At 36.6% G+C, this 26,888-nt stretch overlaps 4 protein-coding genes across 7 annotated transcripts in view; 2 read left to right on the forward strand and 2 right to left on the reverse strand.

The window, feature by feature from the left end:
• Window positions 1-25,305, reverse strand: LOC116305844 (lysine-specific demethylase 5A). Of its 3 annotated transcripts, XM_089034921.1 has the most exons (28): window positions 25,062-25,305; window positions 24,881-24,958; window positions 24,547-24,606; window positions 24,327-24,389; window positions 16,649-16,717; window positions 15,815-15,925; window positions 15,218-15,343; window positions 14,735-14,831; window positions 14,143-14,429; window positions 13,650-13,808; window positions 13,049-13,168; window positions 12,028-12,090; window positions 11,041-11,130; window positions 10,540-10,632; window positions 10,256-10,344; window positions 9,568-9,850; window positions 8,771-9,083; window positions 8,394-8,460; window positions 7,968-8,089; window positions 7,532-7,800; window positions 6,991-7,137; window positions 6,127-6,247; window positions 5,871-5,958; window positions 5,221-5,359; window positions 4,427-4,606; window positions 3,267-4,244; window positions 1,943-2,563; window positions 1-1,383 (listed from the first exon to the last, which is right to left on the reverse strand). In XM_089034921.1, exons 1-27 carry the CDS (start codon window positions 25,215-25,217, stop codon window positions 1,952-1,954), a joined length of 4,980 nt encoding a protein of 1,659 aa, XP_088891047.1. In that variant the 5' UTR covers window positions 25,218-25,305; the 3' UTR covers window positions 1-1,383; window positions 1,943-1,951. The 3 variants fall into 3 exon arrangements, with proteins under 3 accessions (XP_088891047.1, XP_088891046.1, XP_088891048.1); XM_089034920.1 differs by having other exon boundaries at window positions 1-2,563; XM_089034922.1 differs by lacking the exon at window positions 4,427-4,606 and having other exon boundaries at window positions 1-2,563.
• On the forward strand, window positions 18,315-20,818 carry LOC148908882 (uncharacterized). Its single transcript, XM_089035435.1, has 2 exons — window positions 18,315-18,831; window positions 19,155-20,818. The coding sequence occupies exons 1-2, from the start codon at window positions 18,617-18,619 to the stop codon at window positions 19,570-19,572; spliced, it is 633 nt and encodes a 210-aa protein (XP_088891561.1). The 5' UTR covers window positions 18,315-18,616; the 3' UTR covers window positions 19,573-20,818.
• Window positions 20,396-24,282, reverse strand: LOC148908883 (uncharacterized). The gene is made up of 2 exons (XM_089035434.1): window positions 23,145-24,282; window positions 20,396-22,734 (listed from the first exon to the last, which is right to left on the reverse strand). The coding sequence occupies exons 1-2, from the start codon at window positions 23,472-23,474 to the stop codon at window positions 20,803-20,805; spliced, it is 2,262 nt and encodes a 753-aa protein (XP_088891560.1). The 5' UTR covers window positions 23,475-24,282; the 3' UTR covers window positions 20,396-20,802.
• LOC116296670 (coiled-coil domain-containing protein 77) overlaps window positions 24,478-26,888 on the forward strand; it is an 8,572-nt gene continuing 6,161 nt past the window's right edge. The window contains exons 1-2 of one of the 2 annotated variants that reach the window (XM_089034923.1): window positions 24,478-24,527; window positions 26,387-26,610. In XM_089034923.1, coding sequence (XP_088891049.1) covers window positions 26,419-26,610 — 192 coding nt within the window. In that variant the 5' untranslated portion in view covers window positions 24,478-24,527; window positions 26,387-26,418. Of the gene's footprint in view, window positions 24,528-26,386; window positions 26,625-26,888 lie in introns of those variants that run through there. The other variant, XM_089034924.1, reaches the window with a different exon arrangement.

Raw genomic sequence — 26,888 nt, forward strand, 5'->3', positions numbered from 1 at the left:
TGTTTTCAAATGTTGTTTATTTGCTATGAAAGGTATGATTTTCTTGGCAATACCTTAAATAATAAGACTGGAACAGCTAAAGTGTTCTTGACGTAAAATGCTGTTAACACTAAAGCTACATAAACAAATCAGTATACAAAAGTTACCATATAATGAAGTATTAACTGTCGAATAAATTACGATCAATCAAAAAATAGAATAATCCTCGGAACTGGAAACCGAAAATCACTAAATAAAGTTAAACATAATAGCAATGCTGATGCTGATTATGCTAAATGTACAGAAAATTGTTATTACGGAAAAACTGTTTTACTAAATGTTTATTGCTTTTTAATCTTATTGGTAGATCAGTGTAGTGGGGTGTCTGACAAGTATTTTTTTTTAAATGATCTATAGAATGCTTGTGGCAACCATTAAAGTTTAACTGGATACTGAGAAAATAGCTTATTTGTTGAATTCTTGAAGCTGGTTTTAAATTGTGTCTGAAGCAGAGTTAGAAGCAATTCATGCATGAAATTGTGAGTGAAAACTGTTCAAAGGAATAAGAAAAAGGACATGTTTCTGACTCCAATTAACTAGTCTGTTTTCTGATTTTCACTTCATCATAAGCTGCTTCCAATTCTGATTCTGCTTGCTAGTGAAAGCCATACTTAACTATCAATGATATTAAAGCTCAAGCAATCTCATTAACTGTAAATTGATATTTTTGAAAGAGTGTTTGCATTCTTATTGTTTATCATTAGAAGGAGCAATAGTATATACACAGAGAACAGTTATCACCTAGTTTTATATATGTATTTTAAATAAATTGATATGATAATGTATGCTTGCAGTTTATACAATGGATAATAAGTTCTAATTTTTTACTTGCAACCAGGTAATAGGGCTTGGAGAAATGAATTATAGCATAGAAGTGGGATTCATATAAGAAACAGGAAAGAAAATTTATGGAATTCGATTTAAAGCCATTTTCAATAGCATGTGTCGATCAACTTTACCAATTTAGCCAGATTGGTAAAAATAAATGGGGCATTTCTCCGATGTGGAAATAAAGTTTTAAGAACATGTGCCTATAGAATGTTCCAGGACTCACATTGTTGCGATGACAGATTACAAGATTTCATGCAATGCCATTGAAATATTACGTACAAAATGAAATTATAATCTACAGCACAGTGCTGTAATTTTCCAACTCTAACCACATCTATTTTAGAGTCAGTTGTGAAATTATTATCCTTGAGAAGTCCACAACTGGAAGAAAAGCTGAAATTTTTAACTAATTACTTTAAAGAAAACTCTCACCATACGTTCTACAATGAGTCCTGTCTTATGGAATGATGGTGGTTGATTTTCTTGACGTCCAATGTTCTAAAACTGAATTATCTAAAGACACCAAGGGAAAATTATAAGGATTGTGGTTGCTTACTACCAAACTATTGCTTTGTCAAAAACTTCTAGTATTCTTCAGAATCAAGAGCAAAAGTTATTTCTGCTTGAACTAGAATCATGCATCATTTGTAACTCCGCTTTGAAACGTTTTCCTTTTGAGCACAAATAAAGCAAAAGGAAGCATTTTATAAACGAAAAAAAATGCACTAGCATGGAATCATTGTCTTCAGAGTCTAGTTGAAAAAACTACACTTTAAAGGAAAACGCATCTTAAGCGAAAAATATATATGTCCATCTTCTAATCATGGGACAAATTATGCAAACTCGTATATCGTATGTGAGAAAAATGGTGTAATTAATCTGTTGATTGTCAAGTATTCCTAGGCAAATGCCCATTTGTAGCATAGCAAACTTGGATGCAATATTGTGGGATCACTATTTTTGGATGTGTACAAAAATGAGAATAGCTCAACAGGGCACTATTTTCGCATTTGCATGATGAGAAGTCACCAGAGATCCCTATAAACTATATCCATTGAACTTCCGGACTTACTGTGTGACATCATAAGTCAACATTCACTTGTACGACTGAGTTCTCCCTATTCTCTACTGGTGCAGAGGTGATTTCAGTATCCATTGGTACCGCAAGTGGATTACTACTCTCTTGGACCTCTTCTACCTTAGATGATTTTTCATCTGCTGCAGGTTGTGAAGGTGAAGCACAAGGAGAATTCCCACAAGGTGTCGTACTATCGACATCAACATTTACTGAGTCTGGAGACTCAGGTGATGGTCCTTTAGTGTTGGAGATATTCACGACAAGAGACACGCACAAATTACATTTGTAGGATTCAAGAGCCTCAGCTTTCTCACAGCTCAATCCTATGCATACTAAATGGAACCATAACTCACAAGCATCGCATTGAACCCAGCCGACTTCGTCCCCTACTGGCCGCGAACAAGACTTTGATGCACACATTTCATCCTCCTCATCATCGACACTTATGATCTCTTCACGGTTTGATTTCATTTTTCTTTGGCGCTTCTTTGGGATGTCTGTGTTGGTTGTACTGGTAGAAGTAGAAGAACGTCTTGAAGGTTTGTTCTTATCGTCTTCATCTTTCTTTTTTCGTTTCCTTTTGATCTTCTCTTTGTCTTGTTTAACATCGTACACCTGTCGGAAAAAACACACAAGATAAATATTCTTTTGCTTTGCGGAGATGGGAGAGTTGAACCTAGATTTGCACCTAGCACGATCACGTAAAGCAATGAACTAATGGTGTAGAATAGCATACATCAGTCACAGTTCATTACTTTCAAACAGTTTTTGGCAGGAACACGGTACGAAATTGACTTCATCCCTATGTGCCAATAACATTGCTCCAGAATGGAGTATTTTTTATGTGATCTGTAAACGTATCTGTGCCGTAGATTTTTACAGTTACAGCAAATCTATACTTTGCCGATCTTCTAAGCAAAATGCGCGAAAAAAGTACCTCTATATAATCTCAACATGGCACACGCGCATATACGTTTTTCTCTATCTGGACTGTTAGAAAAAGATGTTATACAATCTCGACATGACACGCATATACGTTTTTATCTATCTGGACTTTTAGAAAAAGATGTGTTATAAAAAGTTTGACGTCTGACAAAGTAGTTTTACAATAATATAGCTGTAATAGACCTTTGCAGCACGTCGGAATGTAGCTCAATTTGGAGGACATAACAATAGTTTTATAATAATTATTCTCATGAGATTGAAATTCTTTAGTTTTGTTTTCCAAATAGAACTGCTTTGATGTGACATGCAAGGGGTTTAAAATGAGTAATTTTCGCAAGGAACTACAGCTCGAGCAGAGGATAAATGCACCAACCTTTCTTTCCTTTTCTTCAAAGGATCGTTGAGTGCGCAAAGCCTTCCACAGTTGATCAGTTTCATCTAACGTAACCTCCAGAAGATCCCCTTCCATCATGAGATCTTCTAAACCAGCTCTTTTCTCATCTGATAACAAGACTCTAGGCTTTCTTTCGTTAGCCGGGATAGTGGTTGTAGATGAACTTGCCGTAGCACCAGCACTGCTTTCTGTAGAACCTCCAGCTGAAGGTAATTCAGACGCGATGCTCGCCAGTCGCAGTAGTGCAGCAGATGCGGAAAGATTTTCTTCCGAAACGTTCTGTGAGCTCTCAGTGCTCTGCGCTTCTGGTTTATTTAACGAGTCCAATATCTTAGCTACTTCCTGGTCCGCTAACAGCTGACGCGCACGATCCTGCCAGTTCATAGCTCGTTCTGTCAGAAATTGTAACGCTTCTCCTTCTGGGAGGCGCACGGGGAGTTTCTGAAGAGAAACAAGGAGCGAGAGAATGGTTTCTAAGCGTGGTCTTCTCGAGCGCAGGCACAGAGGACATAGATATTTGAGTTCTTTAGCGGCTTCTATTCCAGCTGATCCTTTTCCTACAGTCTTTCCGCTTTGCGTTCGAGGTAAAGGCACACACGAACCGTGGAACCATTCTTTACATAGTTCACACATCAGCATGAAGCCTTCGGGGCCGCGGCGACATATACAATACTGTCCGTCGATGCTCTCTCCAGCCTCACGCTTTGTTTCTTCTTCGCGTAACCTTGCAATGTGTAGTTTACGTAGTTTCTTAACAGAGTCTAACTCTTTGAGTTCAGCGTCTTTGAACTGCGCTATTTGCTGGAGTGGATCTCTGCCGATGTAGTCATCGATAGCGGCTAGGTCAAGGACTACTTCTTTTTCTTTCTCTTTTTCTTTTTCCTTTTCCTTTTCTCTTTTCTTTCTTGGTTTTGGACAGCTTTTGTACAAGCCAATGTCTTTCCTTGGTAACAGTATCTATAACGAAAATGAACAAAACCATCAAACTATGAACGAATGAAAGCGGTGATGGATGGACGAAAGGACGAATGAATGGGAAGGATGGGTATGTAAAAAAATCCAGACAAATAAGAATAACCAAATCGAACGAATGAATGGACCATTTTTAAGAAGGAAATCAAGAGACGTAGAAATCATACTTCGAGCAAAGGAGAATTGGAATTCTTTTTCAAGAATGTCCTTGCTGCCCTGTCTCTCCACGCTCTTGCAGCCGCCACTTGAGACTCCATCTGAGGCAACTGTTCAAGCCTTACTGGGATTGGCCTTCCGCGCATGACCAGGGCTTCCAGCACTTCCAAATATGGATAGTATACGTCATTCTGAACCAATCGTGAGAAATGAGTTAACTTTACAAGTTGATGTCATATTAGGGAAAGAAAGACAAGTTACACGGCACGCGCACGATAGGGAATTGACGAGCCAATCACAACGCGAGGGGCTTAGTACTACTAATCAAATCAATGAGCACGCTCATGTTCATGGTCACAGGACAGATTTGGTTAAGATCGTTTATTGTGCATGCTTCCCAACGCACGTCGCGACGAACTACGTTTTGATGGCAGTTAATCAAGGCATTTCTATCGCATCCAAAGGTGCGGCAAGTGGCATCCTAAAGGTGCAAAATTGAATACATCCTGAAGTACATTCGCCTAAACCAATCGCAGCACTACTTATACAGGGAAAATGCTCAGATACGGCACATTTTGTATCGTTCCAGTCATACAATCTGTACTCTGTATAACTGAGTTAATGAAATAATAATAATAAAGGGAATAATATATCGAACTGAATCGAACAAGAACATAATTTGTCTTGAAAAGAAATAGCGCTCAAGGCACAAATCAGCTCGTTATGTTTTTTTATTAATTATTATTTTTATTTATTTATTTTTTGTTTTGTTTTGTTTTGTTTTGTTCTTTTTAAAAAAACTTACCTGTACTTTATCGACTTTTTCGGACCATTCAGTAGCCTTTCTTAGTGATTCCTTCAGTGCACTGACATTAGGTAAGTAAACAGGTACATTGGATGCTTCCTTGACGATAGCATCTACTGTGGCCATAACGTGTCGAGGCCTACATGAATTAACCATGGTAAGCCATGAGATAAAGGCATACAAATGTTCACGTCTTTTCATGAACCAATTACCAAGTCCCCTAGAAATTCCCACATTAGACCTCGGGCATAATCAGTGGCGGATCCAGAAAGGTTTCAATGGGGGTGGTTGTTACCTAAGAAGGCATCACATGGCTTTCTTTTTGAGATTTACCTTTATCCGTTATTCTAACGAGTTTTCAACTCCAAAGGGTGTGGCTACTCCACAGAATCTACCCTCCTTAGATCCATCTATTGGGTTACCGATTCAGACCACGTGTCATTTCCTTGAGTATCGTTTCTTTCTTTAATTGTTGTGCATGAGAAGACACATGAATATGAATACGTACAACTCGAACAAAGAACATTATTCCCAAGAAAAGGACACATGGTCTGAAATAGAAAAACAATCTGCTTACTAACTAACATCGCACTAACAACCTTCCATGATTCATAAAATACAAAAGCGAACAGCTTGTACTCTAAATCTACCTTGCTTGAAGACATAGTTTGGCTTTTTCTTCCCATTTTTCACCACGGTTCACAAGTTCTCGTAGTTCACCAACAGCCTTCGCAACAGCTAAGCATATATTGAAAAAAAGAAGTCACTATAATATAAACTAAAGCCTTCTACTTTTAGAACGAGCTAATCTCCATCAAGGAGGTCTTTTGTCCTTATCTTAATGTCTCAGAGCACCGTCTATTTTCTACTTGACAAATCTAGTCAAACTTTTGTAATTATTCGTACCAGATTTCTGAGTCAAAGTTTGTCCAGTTGTCAGTAATTCTTGTAAGGTATCAAAAGACACCGCCTCTGTGTTTTCTAGCGTTATTGCCACTTGTTCTAACCACTTGGCTTGACATAATTCCTGTTGACAACACATTTTAGTAACAATGACCATGAAGAGCAAAGAAAGTGGCTAGGGGAACTTTAGCAATCCCCTTGTACCCGACTTTTAGTTCATTTTTACAGGAATAGGGGGGGGGGGGGGGGGGGGGGTTGTTGGGATTTTGTTAATCGTAAGTAAAAAGTATATACAGCTGTAGAGCTTTTAAGTTGTGACGTATTTCCGGGTCTAATCACCCAAAAGATCGCTAAAATCTTGCCACAACTTATCCCCAGGATTTATTCACCTTCAACAATTAAAAACAGAAAATCCTGCTATGAAGAAAAAACACAGAAAAATGTCTGTAGTAGTAATTATTAAGATTTCGACCTGGAAGTCGTTTTTCGTTCGAATTACGTCACACGTAATAGCGCTATAGGGCTTTTAAGTCGTGACGTATTTCCGGGTCCAATTACCCCCCCCCCCCAAAAAACCTCTAAAATCTTGCCACAACTTATTCCCAGGATATTTGCTACGCAGAAAAAAATCAGAAAAATGTCTGTAGAGTTAATTATTAATTTAGATCCGGAAGTCCTTTTTTGTTCGAATTACGTCACACTTAACAGCTCTATATGACCCCTTCCCAACCTGAATTTTTTTACACAGCCCCTAAAAGAATAGAGAATTTTTCTATTTAGCTAATCATTATTTTCCTAAACCAAGCATATTTTTTTCAGATACTACTAAATGCAATATTTCCTCTTGCTTCATAGTCATTTGTATACCTGTTTCAGTTTAGGTATCTCTGGTAGTTCGACATCCAGACCGGCCCCGGTATCCAGTAGTTGTTGTAGTCTAATCTTGTCTACTACAGTGTCTTGTAGAACCTTCTGTGCTTCACACTGGAAGCTTTCAACATGGGTCATCAGATCCTAATAATAATATTTCAACATAATTAGTTTGCAACCACTGGTTTTTAGAGGAAATTTGGATGACTGAAAAAAAAACTCAAGCTATGGACTTGCTGTGTTTTCATTAGTGAGAGACGTCAAACACTCAGTTTGACTGTGTTTGGTTCAAAGTAGCTTCTTCTGAAGGTATGTCCCATTGCTTTAGAGTTTTTCATTTTTGTGGGCTACCTGTGGTGTGAAGATAATGTGACACAGGGATCCCAAGCACCAAAAAACGTAAAATAAGAGGAGTAAACAAACTACTACTAAATATGTGTTGCCAAAGTCAAGGGTCTATATAGCTTAACAGAACTATACAAACTCTACTAAAAATGCTGAGTATGGGAATCAATAGCCAAGGGTATAAATAGCTTACCTGAACTAAATCAGCTTCACGGATAACACAGGGAAGCCCTTCTAGCTGCTGCCTGAAGGCCTGTAGCTCATCTAGACTCAGTTTAGGTGCCTGCACAACTGATGTGGGTAGGTTATGGCGTGTCCTGTGCTTTCTACTCACTAGCTGTAAAGCCACACTTGCACACCTCTCAGCTTCAGCTAGTGTTGATTTAAGTAACTGTAAAAGATCACATTCTGGGAACTGACTCTGTTCTGCTGTTGCGACAAGTTCTTTCAGTTCAGCAACACCTGTATGACAAAACGTCAAGTTTAGTAACCTGTAACTACATACGGTCAAGTCCTACTTCATGGACACCCTATCATAGAATCTTTATTGGAACAAAGTAGGTTTGAGGTACATATTGCCGAAAGACCCGCAAAATTACTGCTACTCTACTGTATATTAATCCACTTACCAACTTTATTTTCACATGGCTCCAGAGCCCTTTTGACTTCCCGTGCCCAATTATCAAACGAATCAGCTCTCTTCTTGAGCTTGAGCAACATGGAAGGCAGTTCTTTTGCAGTATATCGATACCTGGAGGGGAAAAAGTATTAAACAAATGCATTAAATATCTGTATATTTCTAAGTTAGTTGGAGTGTTGGTCTGTTGTGCAGAAGGTCATGGTTCAAGCACTGGCCGGACCAACACTCAGGGTCTTAAAATAACTGAGAAGGTGCTGCCTTTGTATTTACATCTGCAAATGGTTAGACCTTCACATGGCTCAGATGACCACATTAATGGTGGTCCCATTCCTAACAAAGTAGAGATCTTGAAAGAGGACCACAAGTTTATAAATTGAATTACTGTCAAAGTTCATTTCATTTATAATATTAGTACCTTAGTGTCTTCTTATAGGCTGGGCAGGAACAAAATTCATTAGCACAATCAATGCATGAAAGTCTTTCTGCAACATAACAAAAAATATACAGATAGTTAGTATGAAGAAGTGAACTAGCAACAAACTCTGCATTCTGATTGGCTAGAGCTGCATTGTGGTCTATCCTTTTCGAGATAGCAAACATGGTGCATGGTGGTCTAGATTGGGTACAAACAAGAATTCGTAAGGCATGAGAACAAAATATTTTGGTGCCCAAGCAAGGCTACCATGCACAATGTTTGCTTTTTGCCAAGATTGTTGTAACATGTTCAAGGATTTGGATAATTAAACTTACTGTTAGTTTGTTTAAACACTCATAGAGCTCTGACTCTCTTACCTGGATCACAAGTGCAGGTGACAGCAGTCATAAAGCAAGTTGTTTTACAGATATTACACTGTCTTTCATCATCAGGAAGCAGTTCAAAAGCTTCAGGCCGCTCAAATTCCTTAGTATTCTGTTCTAATAGTTTAGTTCTTTTCTTGATTTCTGCCTCAACAATGACAGACAGCTCATCATATACTGCCTTAGCAAGGTCTAGGTCTAGACCGTCTGGATCAGCAGCCATCTTGCACACAAGCTCCTCGTGGGAGAATACAGGGTTTCTGCTCATTTCTTTGTAGTGTTCAATGCACTTGCGTCCGATGGGAAGCTATGAGGAAAACAAGCTTAATACCATCAGAATTTGAAACATGTATTGAAAATTCTTTGGAAATGAATAGGAATGAAAAGTTGTTGTTCAGTCTTCAAAATTAAGCTGTACTAGGAATGTACTGAAATTAAAAGCTTTCAAGCATCTAACAAGAAATTATCTTAATGTAATGATAAAGTACACTTGAAACTGGAAGTTTGTGGGCTGTGTTTTTACATGAACTTATTTAATTAATTCAATAGTTACTACATCCCATTTGACAACTTAACTCGCAACTTATCTACTACTTTTATATTTCAGCAAGTCCTAAAACAACCTCTGGGCTGATCTACTGCAAGCCAGGGCACAGCTAATTCAATCTGTAAGTTAGCCATGCCATGCAATCTTTCTAACCCACAAATTAAAGAGAAATTGGAAAACAAAATATTAACACCATTAAACAATAGCTACCCTCAAAAATAAATACATCACAAGGAGGGCTCACCCAATCAGCAGTAGCAAAGTTGACAGCTTCAGCCAAGTTGAAGCCCTGGTTGAATCCAGCATGATATGCCCTAGGGAAAGTCACTACAAACTCCCCAGCACATTGGTTGGTTCTGACTACAGGCACACCCTTGGCAGTCAGGGCATTAGGATTGATTATGGTAACTAACTGATGAAGCAGGTCAGGCTGTTCTTCAAATAGCTCTGGAGCTGCTTCTTTGATTGCCATTTCAAATTCTTCTGCAGCATCTCCAGGGATGCCATACCATGTCTTGGGCTCCCCCCTGTACAATGGATAGAATGGAACAGTTATAGTCAATCATAATATCGAGTCAGATCATCATCATCATTACCATCATTTTCACCATCACCATCACCATCATTCATCATCATTATTATCAAGACCTCTATTAACAATGCAGGTATCATCATTAATCATAACCATCATCTCAATCCATTCACCACCTCTATTAGCATGACAGCCATCATAATTCATGGTTATGGTCATCATCATCATCACTGCCATCACCATCATCAATATCGTCATCATCAATATCGTCATCCTCATTGTCATTATCATTGATATCAACATTATCCTATTTCAAAACGATATGGCAGGTCTACAAGACTAAAATATAAAATATAATAGATTCTATTTTGGAGGACTAAAGGGAGATACATAATCCTACCAGTGCATATAGTTTATGGAGTAACTCCAGTGATCTTCATTGTGCCAACAAAAGCTGCTAAAACACATGCCAACATATAGCCATGGAACCTTTAAAGATTATTGATAAAAAATTTAAATTCATATTTGGGCTACCTGTGGAAGTGATAAGATGCTGCTGTGGTGGAGGAGGTTTGGTACAAATGTGACAAGCTAAACAACAGGGAGATCAAAATGTATTTCCTTGAACTAGTATTAATACTAAAGCAAATGGTATGATATCAAAAATAATGACAATGACAATACCTTCATTCCAGAGATGTCAGCACTAATGTGAGACAGTACTGATTTTTCAAGATTAGCCATGTTATTGAGATTCCACTGTGAATTAGCAAAATACTAGAAAAAAAGCAAAAATAGATGGTTCATCAACAAAGGGATCAAAGAATTACAATAGTTTCACCTAATGAAGTTTGCTTATATGTAGTTTCCCTTACAGAAGATCACCTACATGTAGTTTCACCTACTGAAGTTCACCTACATATCAAATACACTGTAAAACCTATCTATGATGGTCAAGACATTAAATAACCAGGCAAAACAATACATAGACGAACTTCAGTAGGCGAATCTATGTGCAGGCGAAACTATCAGATACCCAATCAGAATAAGAGATTTGTTGGCTGTACTCTGGCACTCTACTGATATCCATAGTAAGGCCTGCCAACCCATTGCTGTTATGCTTCCCCGGTACCCTCGCTAGTGACTCATAATATAATCATGATGGTTCATACATGTAGTACACACCTCTTCTTCACTGGTTGATGTAAAACCCTTCCTTGGGAAGCCACTGCCATGTTTTGCTGTGTGAAGATCTGCTCCATACTCTACTTGAACCTAAGAGAATACAAAAAAAATCTTTTAACTCATCTCCCAGCTCACCCAGTACTTAAAGTGCCACTACGATGAAATTGTAATGTCTCCAATGTTTACTATTTAAACACAAGTTAAAGTACTTGCAAAAGAAGAAAACTGGCGTTTTTCATTTCTTGTTAGCATTTTTGGTTTGAGAGATATTCAAGTTTTAAGTTTATGCTATTCAGGAGGTTGATGACATCATATTCTCGACTCCCAGTTTCCTTCAACATAGATAAAGTATATCTCTGAGAGTATTTGATGAATGTCATCCAAACTTTGCAGCATACTTGTATTCAAAATATGAAACATTGAAAAATGCAACTGTGGTTGCTATGGCAACACAATGGTGTCTAGGCCCCTAACAACGATTTAAGCCTTTCAGCAATTGCTTCGCTATATTTAACTTGAGCAGAAAACTGTTTGACTAAATTTTTGTCTACAACCATAACATTATTTTAACCTAGCCTTATTCAATACAATCTTTGGTAAAGGTAGAAATGTCAAAAACCTGAATTTTAGGCAGGGGTGGCCTGGAACCTAACCTGTTGCTAAGGCAACTTATTTCTATAGATACTCTATCCCTAGAACACTAGAAAAGACTAGCAAATTTGGTTGATTTTTATTGAAATTGGACGAGATATAGCTTATCAAAATCTTAGGCTGCTCAAGTATTGAGAATATATGACGTAGTCAAGAAAAATGGCCACCATTTTTTTAACTCCAATATCTTTTGAAGGAAATATTAAAGATATTGTCACAGGTCTTTCAATCCAGGAAATAGAGCAAGTCAGAAATTTGATCATAGTGGTACTTTAATCATCAGCCATTTTAGATCATAGTGAATACAAAAATATAATGGCAACGTACTCTGCTTACCTCCTCATCCATTGAGCTTACTAGCCTCCAGAACTCTTTCTCAACTACTTGTGTTGGCACCTCCTGGTATAACAAGATGAAAAATATAAATAAGAAAAAATATACATAAAAAAAGGGAAAAAATAGAGGAAAAATAAAACCAGTATGATACTAGCTCTTTGACAACATCCAAATGAAATGTAAAAGGGGGGGGGGGGGGGGGAGGGGTGTGCATTCTCTACTTTACCGTAGGTATAGAAATATGGATAAGTTATAGTGCTTGGGAACGAGGTTATTCTGGGCGAAAGACCCTTGGAATTAAATTCGGAAAAATTAATTTCCGACCTCGCTGGGAATCGAACCCACGACCTTCAGAATTGTACTACCAATGCTCTACCAGCTGAGCTCTGAGGTCAGACTGAGAGCAGGCCGGGGTGAAATAGATGTTAGGTCACGGTAATTATGATGCAAAGATGAGAATATGTGGACCGCGTAGCACTTATGAAATATTACATGAAGATATAGAAATATGGATAAGTTATAGTGCTTGGGAACGAGGTTATTCCGGGGATAGACCCTTAGAATTAAATTTGGAAAAATTAATTTCCGACCTCGCTGGTCACTCCGGCCTGCTCTCAGTCTGACCTCTAGCTCAGCTGGTAGAGCATCAGTAGTACAATTCCGAAGGTCGTGCGTTCGATTCCCAGCGAGGTCGGAAATTAATTTTTCTGAATTTAATTCCAAGGGTCTTTCACCCAGAATAACCTCGTTCCCAAGCACTATAACTTATCCATATTTCTATATCTTCATGTATTTCATAAGTGCTATGTGGTCCACATATTCTCATCCTTACCGTAAATACGTGTATTTGTGAATATTTAGACACTGATGTGATTCTAGCCCTGAGTAAATAAGTCTGTAATCAAGGAACCGATGGTAATTTGGAACTTGAATAAGGTCTATTTGAAAAAGGTTTACAGATTGAGAGTCCTAAACATTTATAAGGTCAAGTGTATTTGGGCTGTTATGTCTACATACATACCCGGGGAGGCATCTTGAAGTACTCTTTTTTAAATTGATCAGCCATTTCACCAAATGACTGCAGAGTGTAGACCTGTTTGGCTTGTTCAAAGCCGAAGGCCTCTTGTGGTTTATTACATTCCTATAAAGTAACAAAAATAAACTATTTTCATGGCATATCATTATAAATGTTAAGTCACCTTGATATGTTTACTCTGTTTGGTTCAAAACAGTGCTCTATTAGAAAACAGAGCACAGTGCTAATGCCATCTGTGCACAAGTATTCAGCTTGGAAAGAAGTGTAAGAAAACTACCAGTTGAAAACTTCTTTTTACACTAACAATAAAACAAACAGACTAATATTTTTCTGTGGTCAGATCAATAATATAACACTTAAAAGTCCACTTCTGAGGATGGTTTGGTTGTCAAAGGTTTCAGTATGGAATAAGCTCGTATTGGAAACTCAAAATTGCAATAAGTTTAGTATCCCAATTATCCTACTAAGATGTACAGTAATTCTGGGCCAATATAGTACATGTCTATTGGCGGCTCTCTCTACTAATCAAATTTCAAAATTATCAAAATTATCAAAGTCATATGGAGGGTTAGCATGTGGTACTTACCTCAGCAACACATCTAGGGCATCTCCAGTCTCCTCTGGGTACAGTAGTAAGTGGCGGTATAAGGCAGTATGTGTGATAACTATCATCACATCCATCACATAGTAACATTGAATCTTCTGAATCTCCTTTTGTACACACTTGGCAGACATATTCCTCAACCTAATTGGTTAAAAAATCAGGGGTTAAAATATACTGCACAGTAGAAGTGCACAATAGATTTTCAATGGTGTAGGATAGAATGCTATACTATATATAAATATACGTTTTTCGATAATTAATAGTAATACAATAGTATTTATTATTACAATACTTAATGTACAATATTAATACAATATTATTCAATATTTGATATACAATATTAGCATAATTTTAGTCTTGAATATACACTTTTATGCACTGTGATTGGTCGACCAGCCAGTGATTATGAGATGAGATAATAAAGACATAATGAAATTTAAATATTATTTCAAAAGTAATCTGAGGTACTACCTACCCATACAGACTGAGTCTTACTAGCTTGTCTGACTGGACGACGTCTTGTGAGCTCAGGTTCTTTTCCTATTTTAATGTTTTCCATTTTTAGCTTGCCACTGTCCTTTTGTTTGCTAAACCTGGTTGACTTTGCAGGTGAGCTATCAATGCTGACATCTGTTCCCACACATTTTGTCTTGCTTGGTGAGATGGTCTTGATTGGTGAGGTGTTCTTGCTGGGAGAGGTTTTGGAGTCAATTGATTCTCTTTTGATTTCTGGCTCTGGAACGTGGGTCAGGAGATTTTTATCTAAAATATAAATATAAATATTTAATTGACAATTGCTTGAATATAGAAAGATAGAAAACAAGGAAGAAAGAAAGAAAGAAAGAAAGAAAGAAAGAAAGAAAGAAAGAAAGAAAGAAAGGAAAGAAGGAAGGAAAGAAGGAAGGAAGGAAGGAAGGAAGGAAGGAAGGAAGGAAGGAAGGAATGGAAAATGGATGGATGTGAAGGGATAGGTTTAGAGAGGTGGGTGGATAAATTAAAGTGATGGATGGATGGATTTTATAAGATTGAATAGATGTCAGGCTTAAAACATCAAGCAAAGGTCATACCTTCTTTTTTGGCCACCACACCAGCCATTTTTGGTCCAGGAGCAAGAAACTGCAACTTCCTCAACTCTGGATTGCTGTCATAGTCAATATTTGAAGACTAGAAGAAATGATAGGTTTTAAATAAGAACTGTGCCATAAACATAAAATGAAAGTCATGCTGGAGTCAATAAAGACCAGGATATCTATAATGGGGATGTAAGACCAGAGGTCTCATAATTGCACTTTATTCAGCTATTTTCATAAATATGCGAAGTCTGTAGCTGCGTTTTGCCCATAAACATGCAAACTCTGTGTAGCTGTGAGCTGCCAATGAAATTTAGCTTTTCACTGCCGGCAGTCAAAAATATGGAAGGTACCAACTGATTAGTTTTGATTGACGGCATCTTATTGGCAGCTCACAGCTACCAAGTTTGCATGTATATGAAAATAGCAAACAAAACTTGATGACCAATAGCTAATTTCTAGTATTTTGCAAAAACATACATTTTCTTCATCATCATCAAGTTTAGCTCTCCTCGTTCGTCTAGCTGCCTGGTAATTTGTATTTGTTGAAACTGACGGGGTATAGTCTTTGTCTTTTTCTTCTTTTTTCAACTGATCAGCAGTTGGCTGAAAAAAATAAATTCAAAATATATATAGCTTTATTCAAAATGTATATAGCTTTATACCTTACTGTGTTAGTATGTGCGACTCACTAGCATAATTTAAATATACCGTAATTTCAACTTTTTATTATTTTATTTTGTTACCTAATGTTATAAATATTTATAGTTTTCTTTTTTTAGCATTTTATTGTCGTGAATTAATAGACCATTTTCAAGTTCCAAATTACCACTGTGTTTCTTGATTACAGACTGATTTACTCAGGCTTAGCCAGGGTTAAAACATATTAAAACATATCTCTTCAAATTAGTTTCTTTTTTGTAAATTTCCTTGTTGTTTTTGTAGTTTGTAATAATCCTTTTTACTAGTGCTTAGAACAAATTTGCATTTGCGCTTTATAAATAAATACTATTATTTATCATTATTATCATTATTACTATTATTATATCAATAACAAGCATGTGATCAAATACATACCACAGGGTCCCCAGTAAATGCTCCAATTAAGAAGATATCATATGGGTACAAGAACTTCTCATAATTCATTCTTAACAGAGTAGGTGCTGACTTGCCAGCGGCATAACCCATCTATAGAACAAAACAAAGATATTGTTTAGATATTATTAATCTAAAAAAAAACTACGGTATTAAGTGCAAAATTTTAGACAAATAATTTGACAATTCACACTTTCTTGTTTATGATGGGGAAGCTTGTCTGAGTTATCCTCGATTTGATTTGCATGAGTTATCACAAATCAATATGTTGATAAATTTCTAGACTTGAGGCAAAAACAATTATGTACCCCAATCTCTGCACGAAAGGAATTTATTGTGTTACAGACACCTAAAATATAGCAGTTGACTTAACTCACAATGAAAAAGAAGAAAGTACAAAAACTCCAAGATTATCACCACCCAGAGTGAAAACTGCTAAACTTATAATGAATAAATGAATAACCAGAAGTGAAAGAGTAATAACTCAGAAATCTGAGTTCCAGATGGAAAATCAAAATTTTTTTTGAAACTCAGATTATTTCCGAGTTACTTCTCTTTCACTTCTGGTTATTCATTTTTTATTATCAATGCTTTAACCACTCATCAATCATAACACCTTTTGTGTGTGTGTGTGTGTGCAATAATTATTGCTATCATAATTACAGTTGAATTGCATTCAAAGATTATCATCTTTAAAAAATTGAACAATGTAAAAATGCAATACAAAACTGAACTACTTGGTCCATTTGCACATGACATGGCAGATGGTAACTTAATATATATGTTGACTCATTGAAGTTCTACTGAACATGTTACCTTTCTAGCCACCATGGCCCATTTTTTCTTTCTCGTAACGTGCTCATATCCACCTTCCTCATGGACAGTCTAAAAGAAGAAATGATCCCAAAATTAATAATATCCTTAAAATATCTAGCATATACACCTACTTGCATGAACGTTGTCATACGAAAATAGAACATTAGTGATTTAGTGAGAAAGGAATACATTAAAACACAAAAGAAAAAGTTCAGCTTCAGTGATCTTCTTTTGTTTTTTAATATAATTCCTATCCCACTAAATCACTAATGTTCTATTTTTGTATGACAACATTCTTGCAAGTAAGTGTAAGTAGAGATTGTCACATGAAACTTTATATCGTTTTTATTCATGAGTTATGAAATTTAAGATGCATATATAAAAAGAACATTTGTGGCTTTCCTAATCATTGTCAAGACCTCTTCATATTAAACATTTGTTTTGGTGAGGTGAACCAAAACCATTGGCCTTGGGCAAGTTAGAAATCATTTGGCAGTCTTTCTTAAGTCGTGTTTATCTCTAGTTGGAGTCGTAGATCATCAACATCTGCATTCTTAGTAAAGAAAGAAACAATGCTAAAGGGGAAATTGAAAAAATCACTAGCTGATAATCTATCATTTTGTTATATACATCTAGTGAGATTAGTGACTTATTATCTTCAATGAAATTATAATTTATTAATTCAAAATACAAATATCTTTACTCAGCAAAAATTGATCATGTAAAATGGCAATAAAACTAAATATTATTAGACTTCAAATAAAGAGAGATGGCACATTTGATATCTCGTTGATGTCTAGAGGAATAAGACTGAAATGACTTGAAATGACATCTCAGTATTATCTTATGACATAGTACTGCATTTTACAGACTGAACCATGGTCAGTGATCAGTGAAGCAGAATATTCCTCGAAACAGCACTCTGGTTCTGATGCAAACTACTCTATTAGCCTTTCCAAGCAGAACCATTTGATGACTTGAAAATTAATGGGCGAATGATTGGACCTTAAAAGCTTCAACATATAGTAATGCCTAAAATAATTAAGGAGACCAATGACTGCATTTTCACTATTTTGGGTATATATACAAGTTAATATAAGAGATAATGTATGATAATATATGAAAACCAGTGATATAATGTGGCATTGCTAATTTATTTCAATATATCATAAATAGAGGCATGAAATAGAGTTTTAAAGTTGTATTGTATTTCCATGTTCAACTACTCACACAAAAAATGTTATAAAATAAAGCAAAAAATATTCTCAATGATTTAATCTTCACCAGAAATAATAAGAACATTTGATAACAAATCTTGTTGAGAAGAAAAAGTAAGATATCTTTTCATAGAACTACTTTTTATTTTGAGCCCGGAAGTCGTTTTTCAATGACATTGATGACACATTTGAGCCCTATAAAAATCCAAAAAGACACTCCGCTGTTTGACATAATTATAGAAAATTTAAAAAATTATATAAAACAAGATCAGAGGCTATTCTGGATTATTCTTTTCTCTAGTATACATGAGTTAACAACATGAATTACAATTTGGTATGTGGAAGTTAATATGTAAGTAGATCTATATGTCACATCAGCATAGTGTATACAGCATAGATAAATAGCGACCTTAAAACTGACGGTGTATGGTGTACAGTGTTAAAGGACAACTGACCCTCCAAAATGACCCATTTTTAAGAGGAACTACATCATTTGAGAAGTCCAAAAATCCAGTTTTTAAAGGGGATAGAGCATCCATTTTTCTAAAACAATTTTTTGAAAACATCGCATATATCGCTCTGGTGGCCGCCATCTTGCGCTTTTATCGCGGGCTCAGAAAAATAGCGTAATGACGTCACAACGTCACAAGAGTTCAAGCTTCCAGTTGTTTGCCTGACTTCTTCCTCAGTTTCTTATACTTTTTACTCAATATTTTGCGAAAAAATACAACTTGGTCATCAAATTAAAGGCATGTCAGAATCTAATTCTTCTTCCGAAGGCTCGGACAGCTCGGGAGACGATTTCGCTCAAGAATTTTTCGGAATGGACGACGAATTTGGTTTACGGCCATATCAGTTTGAACCAGAAATAGAAATCTCCTCAGATGAAGAGTTCAGAGAAGGATCTGACAGTGACATTATTGAAGACGATGAACAAGAGAACAATCGACTTACAAATTCAGATTGGTAAGTCGTACCTCTGTCTTATCACAAAACTGAACTACATATCCATTTTATATAAAATCGTATCTTGCCACTCGTGTTCTTGCAATCTGTTCTTTAGATATTGGTATGCATGAATCCAGTTTGCGACCAAAAGCAATACCAACTTTCACAATTTTAATTAAAAACATGTTTAAAAACATCGCTTGATAGTCAATAAGTTATATACTGCAGGATATAGATACAGGGATATAGTTGTGTCACAAGTTGTGTATGTATATTCTCACTTGGGACAATCGTTGATAATGTTCAAAGATACTAAGAATTGTTTTATTTCTGTTAAATAGGTGTACCTGTGGTAGCTGCCAAATTATGGATTCAATATCTGAATGCATTTGTTGCCAAGAAATCGAAAAAGTGGTTGCAACATGCCAGTCTGTTGTTGAAGATGGAGATGCTGATGAACCACCACCATGCATTACTCAACATCCTGGATTCTTACCTGTTTGTGCCAATAAGTATGTTCTTCGAACCGCATGGGCTCAGTACAAACAGCAGTACAGTAATGCGTATGAAGGCCCAGAGCACAAGCAGTACAGACACATTGCATATAGGCAACTAGCAAGATGGTGCTGGGGAGTTCTTGGAAAGGAAGTTCGGGTTGTTCTGCCCTCTTGTGCTGTCATGTGCATCAGAGCACACTTCCCTCCCCCTGGACTAGAGGAGGACTTTGAATTTGAAGGTTTTCACTATGCAGATGATTAGCTTGGCCTAAAGTTACATGGAGTTATTATATACATTTTATTTATTCCTTACTTCATTTCATATACACAGAGTGGATTTTTTTCTATCAGGATTTCTGAATTGATAAATTGAAAAGGAAAACATGGAAAGGCTGAGACCAAAATGTATAAGAGTAGTCATGAATTTATTTTTAGATGAAGTACATATAGAAAGTTGTTTATATAAATGTTTTCTAGGTTTTGCATATTTTATTATTTAAAAACAACTACACCTAGACAAAATATCCAGCTGAATAGAGAACCTAGTGTACAAAGCACTAGTGGACAAAATCATGAGCTAACCAAGCAAATTTTGCAGTTATACTAGACATGGATAACCAATATTTCCTGGGCACCAATTTGTCTGAAAACAAGGCTAGTCAGTATTGTTTATAAAGAATTTGCCTTGAAGTAGCATGCTATAATGGATTCAAAAATTGTGCTAAATGAAAAAAAAATTCTCTTGGTGATAGAATCCCACCCCATCTTAGAATCTCGGTACTGACTAGTCTCATTGTCAGACAAATTGGCACTAGGAAATCTTGGCATCCAGGCTTGTCAGCCATTTATGGCTCATATATTTTTTTTCCAGGCAAATAGGCCCTTTGCAGCTCAGTAATCATGTGCTGATTAATTCACTGAGAGCAAATGAATGAACATCTTGATTCCCATGAGTGAAAGCGAAAGTCACTATTCAGCTGGAATTTTTTCTATACTACATTCATACTGGGAGAGATCCCATATATAATGGAGCGTAGATAGTTAAAGAAAAGACCTCTTTTAAGATTTCATTTAAAAGTCAATCGTTTCCTAAGTGGTAATGATATTTTAATACAATTTTCATCTGAACATCTAAAAACTGCAAACTTATCTACCACTTTAATCAGGTCCCCTTCACATTAATTACATATTTTGTTTATAGCAGTTTTACTTGGGTCTGTCATGTACCTTCCCATTTGTAGAAGCATTGTAATTATTACCAGTAATGAACACAACTGTTCAAAGATGAGGGGGATTGGGACGACAGGCTTACTTGACAGTTCTTTCAAAACAGCTATTCACTAGAGTACAATCACTAAAAGAGTGCCAATGATGCTTTGCATTATTTTCTACTAAATAGTGTTAATTAAAAATAGGAAATGGTTAGAATTAGCATCACTTAACACTACACATTTCAGTGTTTTTAGTCTCTACTACATTCCATTTAAATTAATTACCTAGAAAATCTTGACCGGTGTCGTTCAATCAATTCCTGTTTGTCTGGGGCAGGAACACTAGCAATGTTTCTTGGTAATTCAACCTCTTCAATTGGGTCAACCCCTGCAGCCTCCATGCCACCCTCACAAATTTCAAGTACTTTCAGTTGTAGCTCAGGGAGGAAAGCATAGCTTTTTCTTTGTAAGACTGGCTTAACAACCCAGCGCTTGTGCATCTTAGGGAAGCACTTGCGATAACGAGCTTCTCCACTCCTTGGGCCTTTTTGAACAATTGCTTGAATTCTAGCTGTATTGAAATTGTTGTCAATGGCAGCAAGTTGAGTACGAGCAACCATTCCCTTGTAAGAGAAGTGCTCTCTTTTTGAGCAATACTTCAGCATCATCGAATGATAAACTTCAAGCCCTCCTGTGTGACAAAAGTCGGTCAATCTTGCCAAGTCATTAAGTAACTTTGGTTGAAGGACAACCTCTTCTAGGGCCACATGAGCTGGTGACCCCGGCTTGATCCAGTGTGTGGTGCGCACTTGTCTGCGGGTTAGGGGAGGATGGGCACACTTTTTGAATACCTCTGCATCCTTCCAGGAATGCTTGTTCACGCAATGGTGAACAACAGATTTCCACTTCTCTCTCAAAAGTTGTACATCCCCATTACATGTAGCAGCACACCACCAAAGATGGTTTGAAATGGATTGTATCCAGGGTGCCAGCTCTTGGTTTTTCTTCAATTTTGCTTTCTTGTTCAGCTTTTTTACAATTGACTTGGAAAGATGCCACACATCATACTGGTGTTTGATGTGGCTAAAATCTTTTGCCATAGTGCTGGTGATGGATGTGTGTCTGTCAGTTGTGATACATTTTATACTGACCGTGTCTTCTAAAGTGTTCAAACACCTTAGAAACCCCTCTTTCTCCATAGCATTGGAGCTGGTTACTTCAGAGACTTGAACAATGCTGAAGGTGGCAATTTTCCCTGTGCTTGTCTCCATCATAGTATATGTGCCATATTTAGCACTATGGCCAGGACTGTCACTTCGGCCATCACCATTGAGATTTACTATGTCCTTATTTGACAGCTCTTCAATTACAGCAGCCTCCTCTCTCTTCCAAGCATCATTAACAACAGGAAATAGGTAACGTTCCTGATGTCTGTAAAAGACCCTCTCACTCAGAAATTTTAGGCCAAGACAGGATGCAAAGTTTTGAAGTCTGGTAAAAGTATTACCAGTAAATAATATTGATGAGGAAATCAACAAGTTCCCAATAGCTAAGCGATTTAACATTGGCTGTGAGTACCATGTCAAAGCATGATGTTTCATACATATAGTTGTCACAATAAGTAGGCTGCCTTGACATACAAAGTTGACATCAGCGATAGGTGCTCCACAGCTTCTACAAAACTTGAATAACTGCTGCAAACAAGAGTTAAATACCAAATATTTAGGTTCTTTGATATGGTTTTCAAGAGTTTTATTGCAGTCTTTGTTTTCTGGCTCTAATTCACTGTCCGTTGTTGAAACTGTCTCTTGCGATGAAACAATGAAACCATCATCATCGTCACTTAGTGGGAGTCCCTCTTCCTCTGAAAACAAAGACTTTTCTGACTTTTGTGGAGACACTGTTGGCATTGACTTTACTGGTGAGGTGTGATAGCTAGTACTGTAGCTGTGGTCGTGGAAGCTCACACTGAATATTTCATCTCTACTGATGTTTGGTGAAGGGGAGGGATTGTAAACCGTTGTTGTGTCGGCATCTTTATAGTATCCAGGCTCTGTCTGAGTTGATGCAGTGGATGTTACAACATATCTACAACCAAGGCAACACTGAACACCAATCTCCTTACAAAGTGGTTCAGGAGAGAACTCTGGTGTTTCCATACTTGGTGGATCTTCACACGAGGGATTTATTGTGGCACATAGCTGCTCCACATTCTTTGAAAATACAAAAATAAACAATGTTTTCAACAATACTATAAACCATTCTTCGAGGCCTACTTTACCTTAAATAATACAAAATAAACATATTAACCAACAATGCTATAAATTATTCTTCCGTGGTCATTTATCCAAGCAAATTTGGAATATTACGGCAACATTGTTATGGTTTACGAATAAATATCAAATGTAAACTAAACACGTGCAAATAACCATTTTGAAAATTTCAAGTATCGATCAAATATTACTAGCTATACTTATGATTTTAAGCAACATTTCATCTATGAAAGCATAAATAGCTAATGATTGATGACTCGCTTCGGTATGCATTAATAAGTCTTTTTCATGAGTGATTATTTCGAAAAACAATGTAAACTATGTTATGTATAAATGACATGTTATCTCACCTCTTCGTTTTGTTTGCGTTTGAGCCGGTTCTCTGATGTAGCTCTTCTTTTAGCTGGCTTGCAAAAATTGAATACTGACGGAACAGCATCGCTCTTTAATCTCCTCTTCCTTTTTATCCCGGTTAACTGCTCCATCAGATCCACTTCAAAGCATGAATCCTCGAAGTGATCGCTGCAAACGTAGCAGTTCTTCAAAGGCGGCAGGTTCTCTCTCTTTATCCGCGCTATCCATGCCTTCTGAAGAGCTATTTTGTTAGGAATTTTGTGGTAGCTAACAGACTCAGTTTTGGAAGAATGGTTGGTGCATTCTGGCACACAACAATGGACCATCTGGATTAAGAAACTTACTCTAACTTAGACTATTAAAAGATCGACTAGCACTCGAAATATACAAACTCAACAAGTTTGGAATGCAAGCTTCACGTTGTGACGTCACGGCATTAATGCGGTAATTTATTGCGGGCTCAAATATGGCGCTCTTCTATTGCTATTTTTCGCGAATTGATTATTTCTTTTCGGCGACATAGAAGCTGTATCAGAGTTCAAAGTTGAATTTATGTGATCTATGTACGTTGTAGTTTTATATGAAAAACGGCAATTTTTGGGGTCAGTTGTCCTTTAAGCTATTGCGTTGTTCCATGGTTTCCTTAAATTGCATAACAGCATTTTAAAGATATGCAGATTAATGTTCCGGGAGGATAATTTTATAATCATGGCCACCTTCCAAGGAAATACATTTTAATCTAGCTAATCTAGATCTAACATTTCTATGTTTTTGGAGGCCAGGGTTGTCCAAATTACACCCATTGAGAATCTAATTGCGAATACAACGGGAAAAACACATCTGTTCTAACAGATTTAACTAGCTATGCTGATATTAATACTTGATTGGGCTGGAAAACTGGGTTGCATTAACATTGGACTATGGTATAATGTCCTTGGGTTTTGAGTTAAATGTTGATTAGGAAGTATAACAGTTAAACTTAGAGTACCGTATAAATGAAATAGCTCATTTAAGGAATCAAAAGTTATATTTTCCAGATATGTAGTTACTGGACAGGTATAAAAAAGGCTCGAAGCCTTGCGTGCTTGACGGTGTTGTAATTCAAACGCTGTGGTTGCATCAACGAGAAGAGGGGCAATCCCTTTATTGTCCAATCTGTGTAACAAAAATTCCCTTACCTTGTACAATCTAAAGAGATCCAGACTTTTTCTCTCCACTTGGGGGATTTTGAAGACTGTGCCCTTTTGAAATGAAAGGTTGAAAAGTGAAAATAAAAACTTGAGAAGGAAGGAATTATAAATGAGATGGGAAGATGGCGGACGCCATGAAGTTTCTATTGGATGAAGTTGATGCCATTTGAAATCTTGATTTTCGAGAAGGTATTTAGTCATTTCTTACCTGTAATTCCCAAAACTTTGCTAAAGCATCTAGAAAGTTAAGTTTTACTCTGGTCCTAGCCTGGATTGGAGTTGAAAAGACAGTTTCAGTTAACAAAAAAAATAAGAAATGGTTTGTGTATAGCATGCGTGATAGCTTGTACTTCACATGGACATGCAGTTCTCTTTTTTTACACGCTTTATTAACGTAATTCGTACCCTTCAGAACGATACTTCAAAACTGAAATATCAATAATTCCCCTCCATTTAAAAGTAATAAGATAGCAAATACTTTCTCGCGACAATTCAACAACAGAACAGAGGGAAAAAACACTCATGGGGTTTTTAAACTTTACCTCGAGTTCATTGAGTCTTTGTATTCTTGGAGTAAAAGTAAAAGTTTCTACTTCTACAGCAAAAGGAGGTTTCCAATCCTAAGACAGGATAAAATTGTAAACATTCTAATATAAAATAAAACAACTCTGACTTAATTTATCTTTTTAAGGACGATAAAACAAAAACGAGTCCGACTCTAACCGGGGGTGGTCGAATCTTGCAAATTCCAGTTTTTTCTGCATACGGTCTTATCTTCGCGATATAAGCCAAAGGGTCCTGGAATTCCTCATCAGTTGGCTCAAAAACAGGAGCCTCAGGAGGAGAAATAAAGACAAACTCCTCCACTTCGTCCGCCATTATAATTTTTAGGTCCGATTTTCAACCAGGCATTATGAAAACAAAGGCCTCACATTTTGAACCAAACCAACGCCATTTTTAAAATGGATAATCATCTCATCTGTCGGTGACTCAGCCCTTTATATGCCCTCTTACCACGTGGTATCATTCAACAATTTTGATTGGTTGACCTCTACTTTCATGTTAATTTAATGACCCTATGACGTTTCTCTTTGTAATGTGCCTAATTCCCCTAGGGACATCCATTTCTTCATCTTCTTGCTTTTCTTTACTCTATTTTTACGCTAGAAAATACATAAGATTAACTACTCCAGAATTTACCTAAGGCCCTCAGTATTTTTATAGCAGTATTTTAAAACAATATTTTTTCTTCATAAAATCCTTTTTTCTGCTTTAAATTCTCTTATTCTTATCTTATCTTATCGGTTATTTAGTCCTAATTAGACTTATATCCTTAGTCAAAAAAGCCGTGTTGCGTCACATTGTGAAAGCCTCTCCAACTCGATCAAATTCCATTCGTTCAACATGTGAGACATGTGAGACATGTAAACAAATCAACTTCCAGAAAACGTGTCTACAAAAAAATTATTCATCCCCATAAAACTTTAGTGACCAAGAAGTACGTCAAAGGATGCAAATCCAATAAACAAGTAATGCGCGTGTGAGATTTATTTCTCTATTTTTAAGCATTTTGGAATACATCTTACGTAATTAGGTCACGTGACTTTTTTTGTTGTCTTTTTTTAAAAACATTTGTCAAAATGACGTTTAATATTAAACAAGACTTAGGATATGCCCCCGCTGTTAGGTGTCCACGTTTAGTGTTGCTACCTGTGGAACGCTTGTAGTTTAGACACATTACTGCAGTAATAAAGTCATTGATACACTCAAAAGAAGTTGTGCAAGGTAAAATCGATTGTCAACTGATGAGACCCGACTTGGACTGGAGGAATGGGGTAAATGGATGTTTTTCAGTACGAGAACTCTCTTTTACTTCGTTTCTTATTATAGATTAATTAATTAATTAATTTTTATTTATTTATTTATTTCAGTGTTTGACGTTTGTTTATTTGTTATTATTGGTAAATTGATTTTTTTTAAACTGACCGAATGCTGTGCGGGCTCAGCGGTATGATTTGCATTTGGTGATGCGTAACATTGTTTTCCAGTGCGAAGCCGTTCGTATAGCGCGATTTTCAAAATGGCGACTGAGATGGATGAAGAGATCGATCGAGATTATTCTCCTTTACCAACTGTAAATGAAAGGCTGGGACACTTAAGGCCTTCCAAGGAACTTTTAGAGTACTACAGAAGGAAGATTGCTGAATATGATGGCGAACATGAGGAAATGCTAAAGAAAATGGAACGTTACAAATGCACATACGAAGAACAAGTAATGATGAAAAGGTAAATTATACACCGTGAAAAGATGAAAAAACTTACTGACGTTTCGGACGCTAGTCCTTCGTCGGAGTAAAAGAGAAAGAAGTGGTAGAAAGGAGTGTATATATGATAGAATAAGACAAAAGAAACCAATGAGAGCAAGGTAGGCAAGGAAACAAAAACAAACAATCAAAAGACAAAAGAAAAGGTTAGTTGAAAATAAAGCGTTCATTAATCCCGTTGGGACTAAGAGTGCCCAATAGGTGAATAAGCCGCATTTCTTTGGTC

This window comes from Actinia tenebrosa, unplaced genomic scaffold (genome assembly GCF_029948245.1).
Source record: "Actinia tenebrosa isolate PJP-AT-01 unplaced genomic scaffold, QUT_ActTen_1.0 PGA_scaffold3__52_contigs__length_22856419, whole genome shotgun sequence".
NCBI lineage: Eukaryota > Metazoa > Cnidaria > Anthozoa > Actiniaria > Actiniidae > Actinia > Actinia tenebrosa.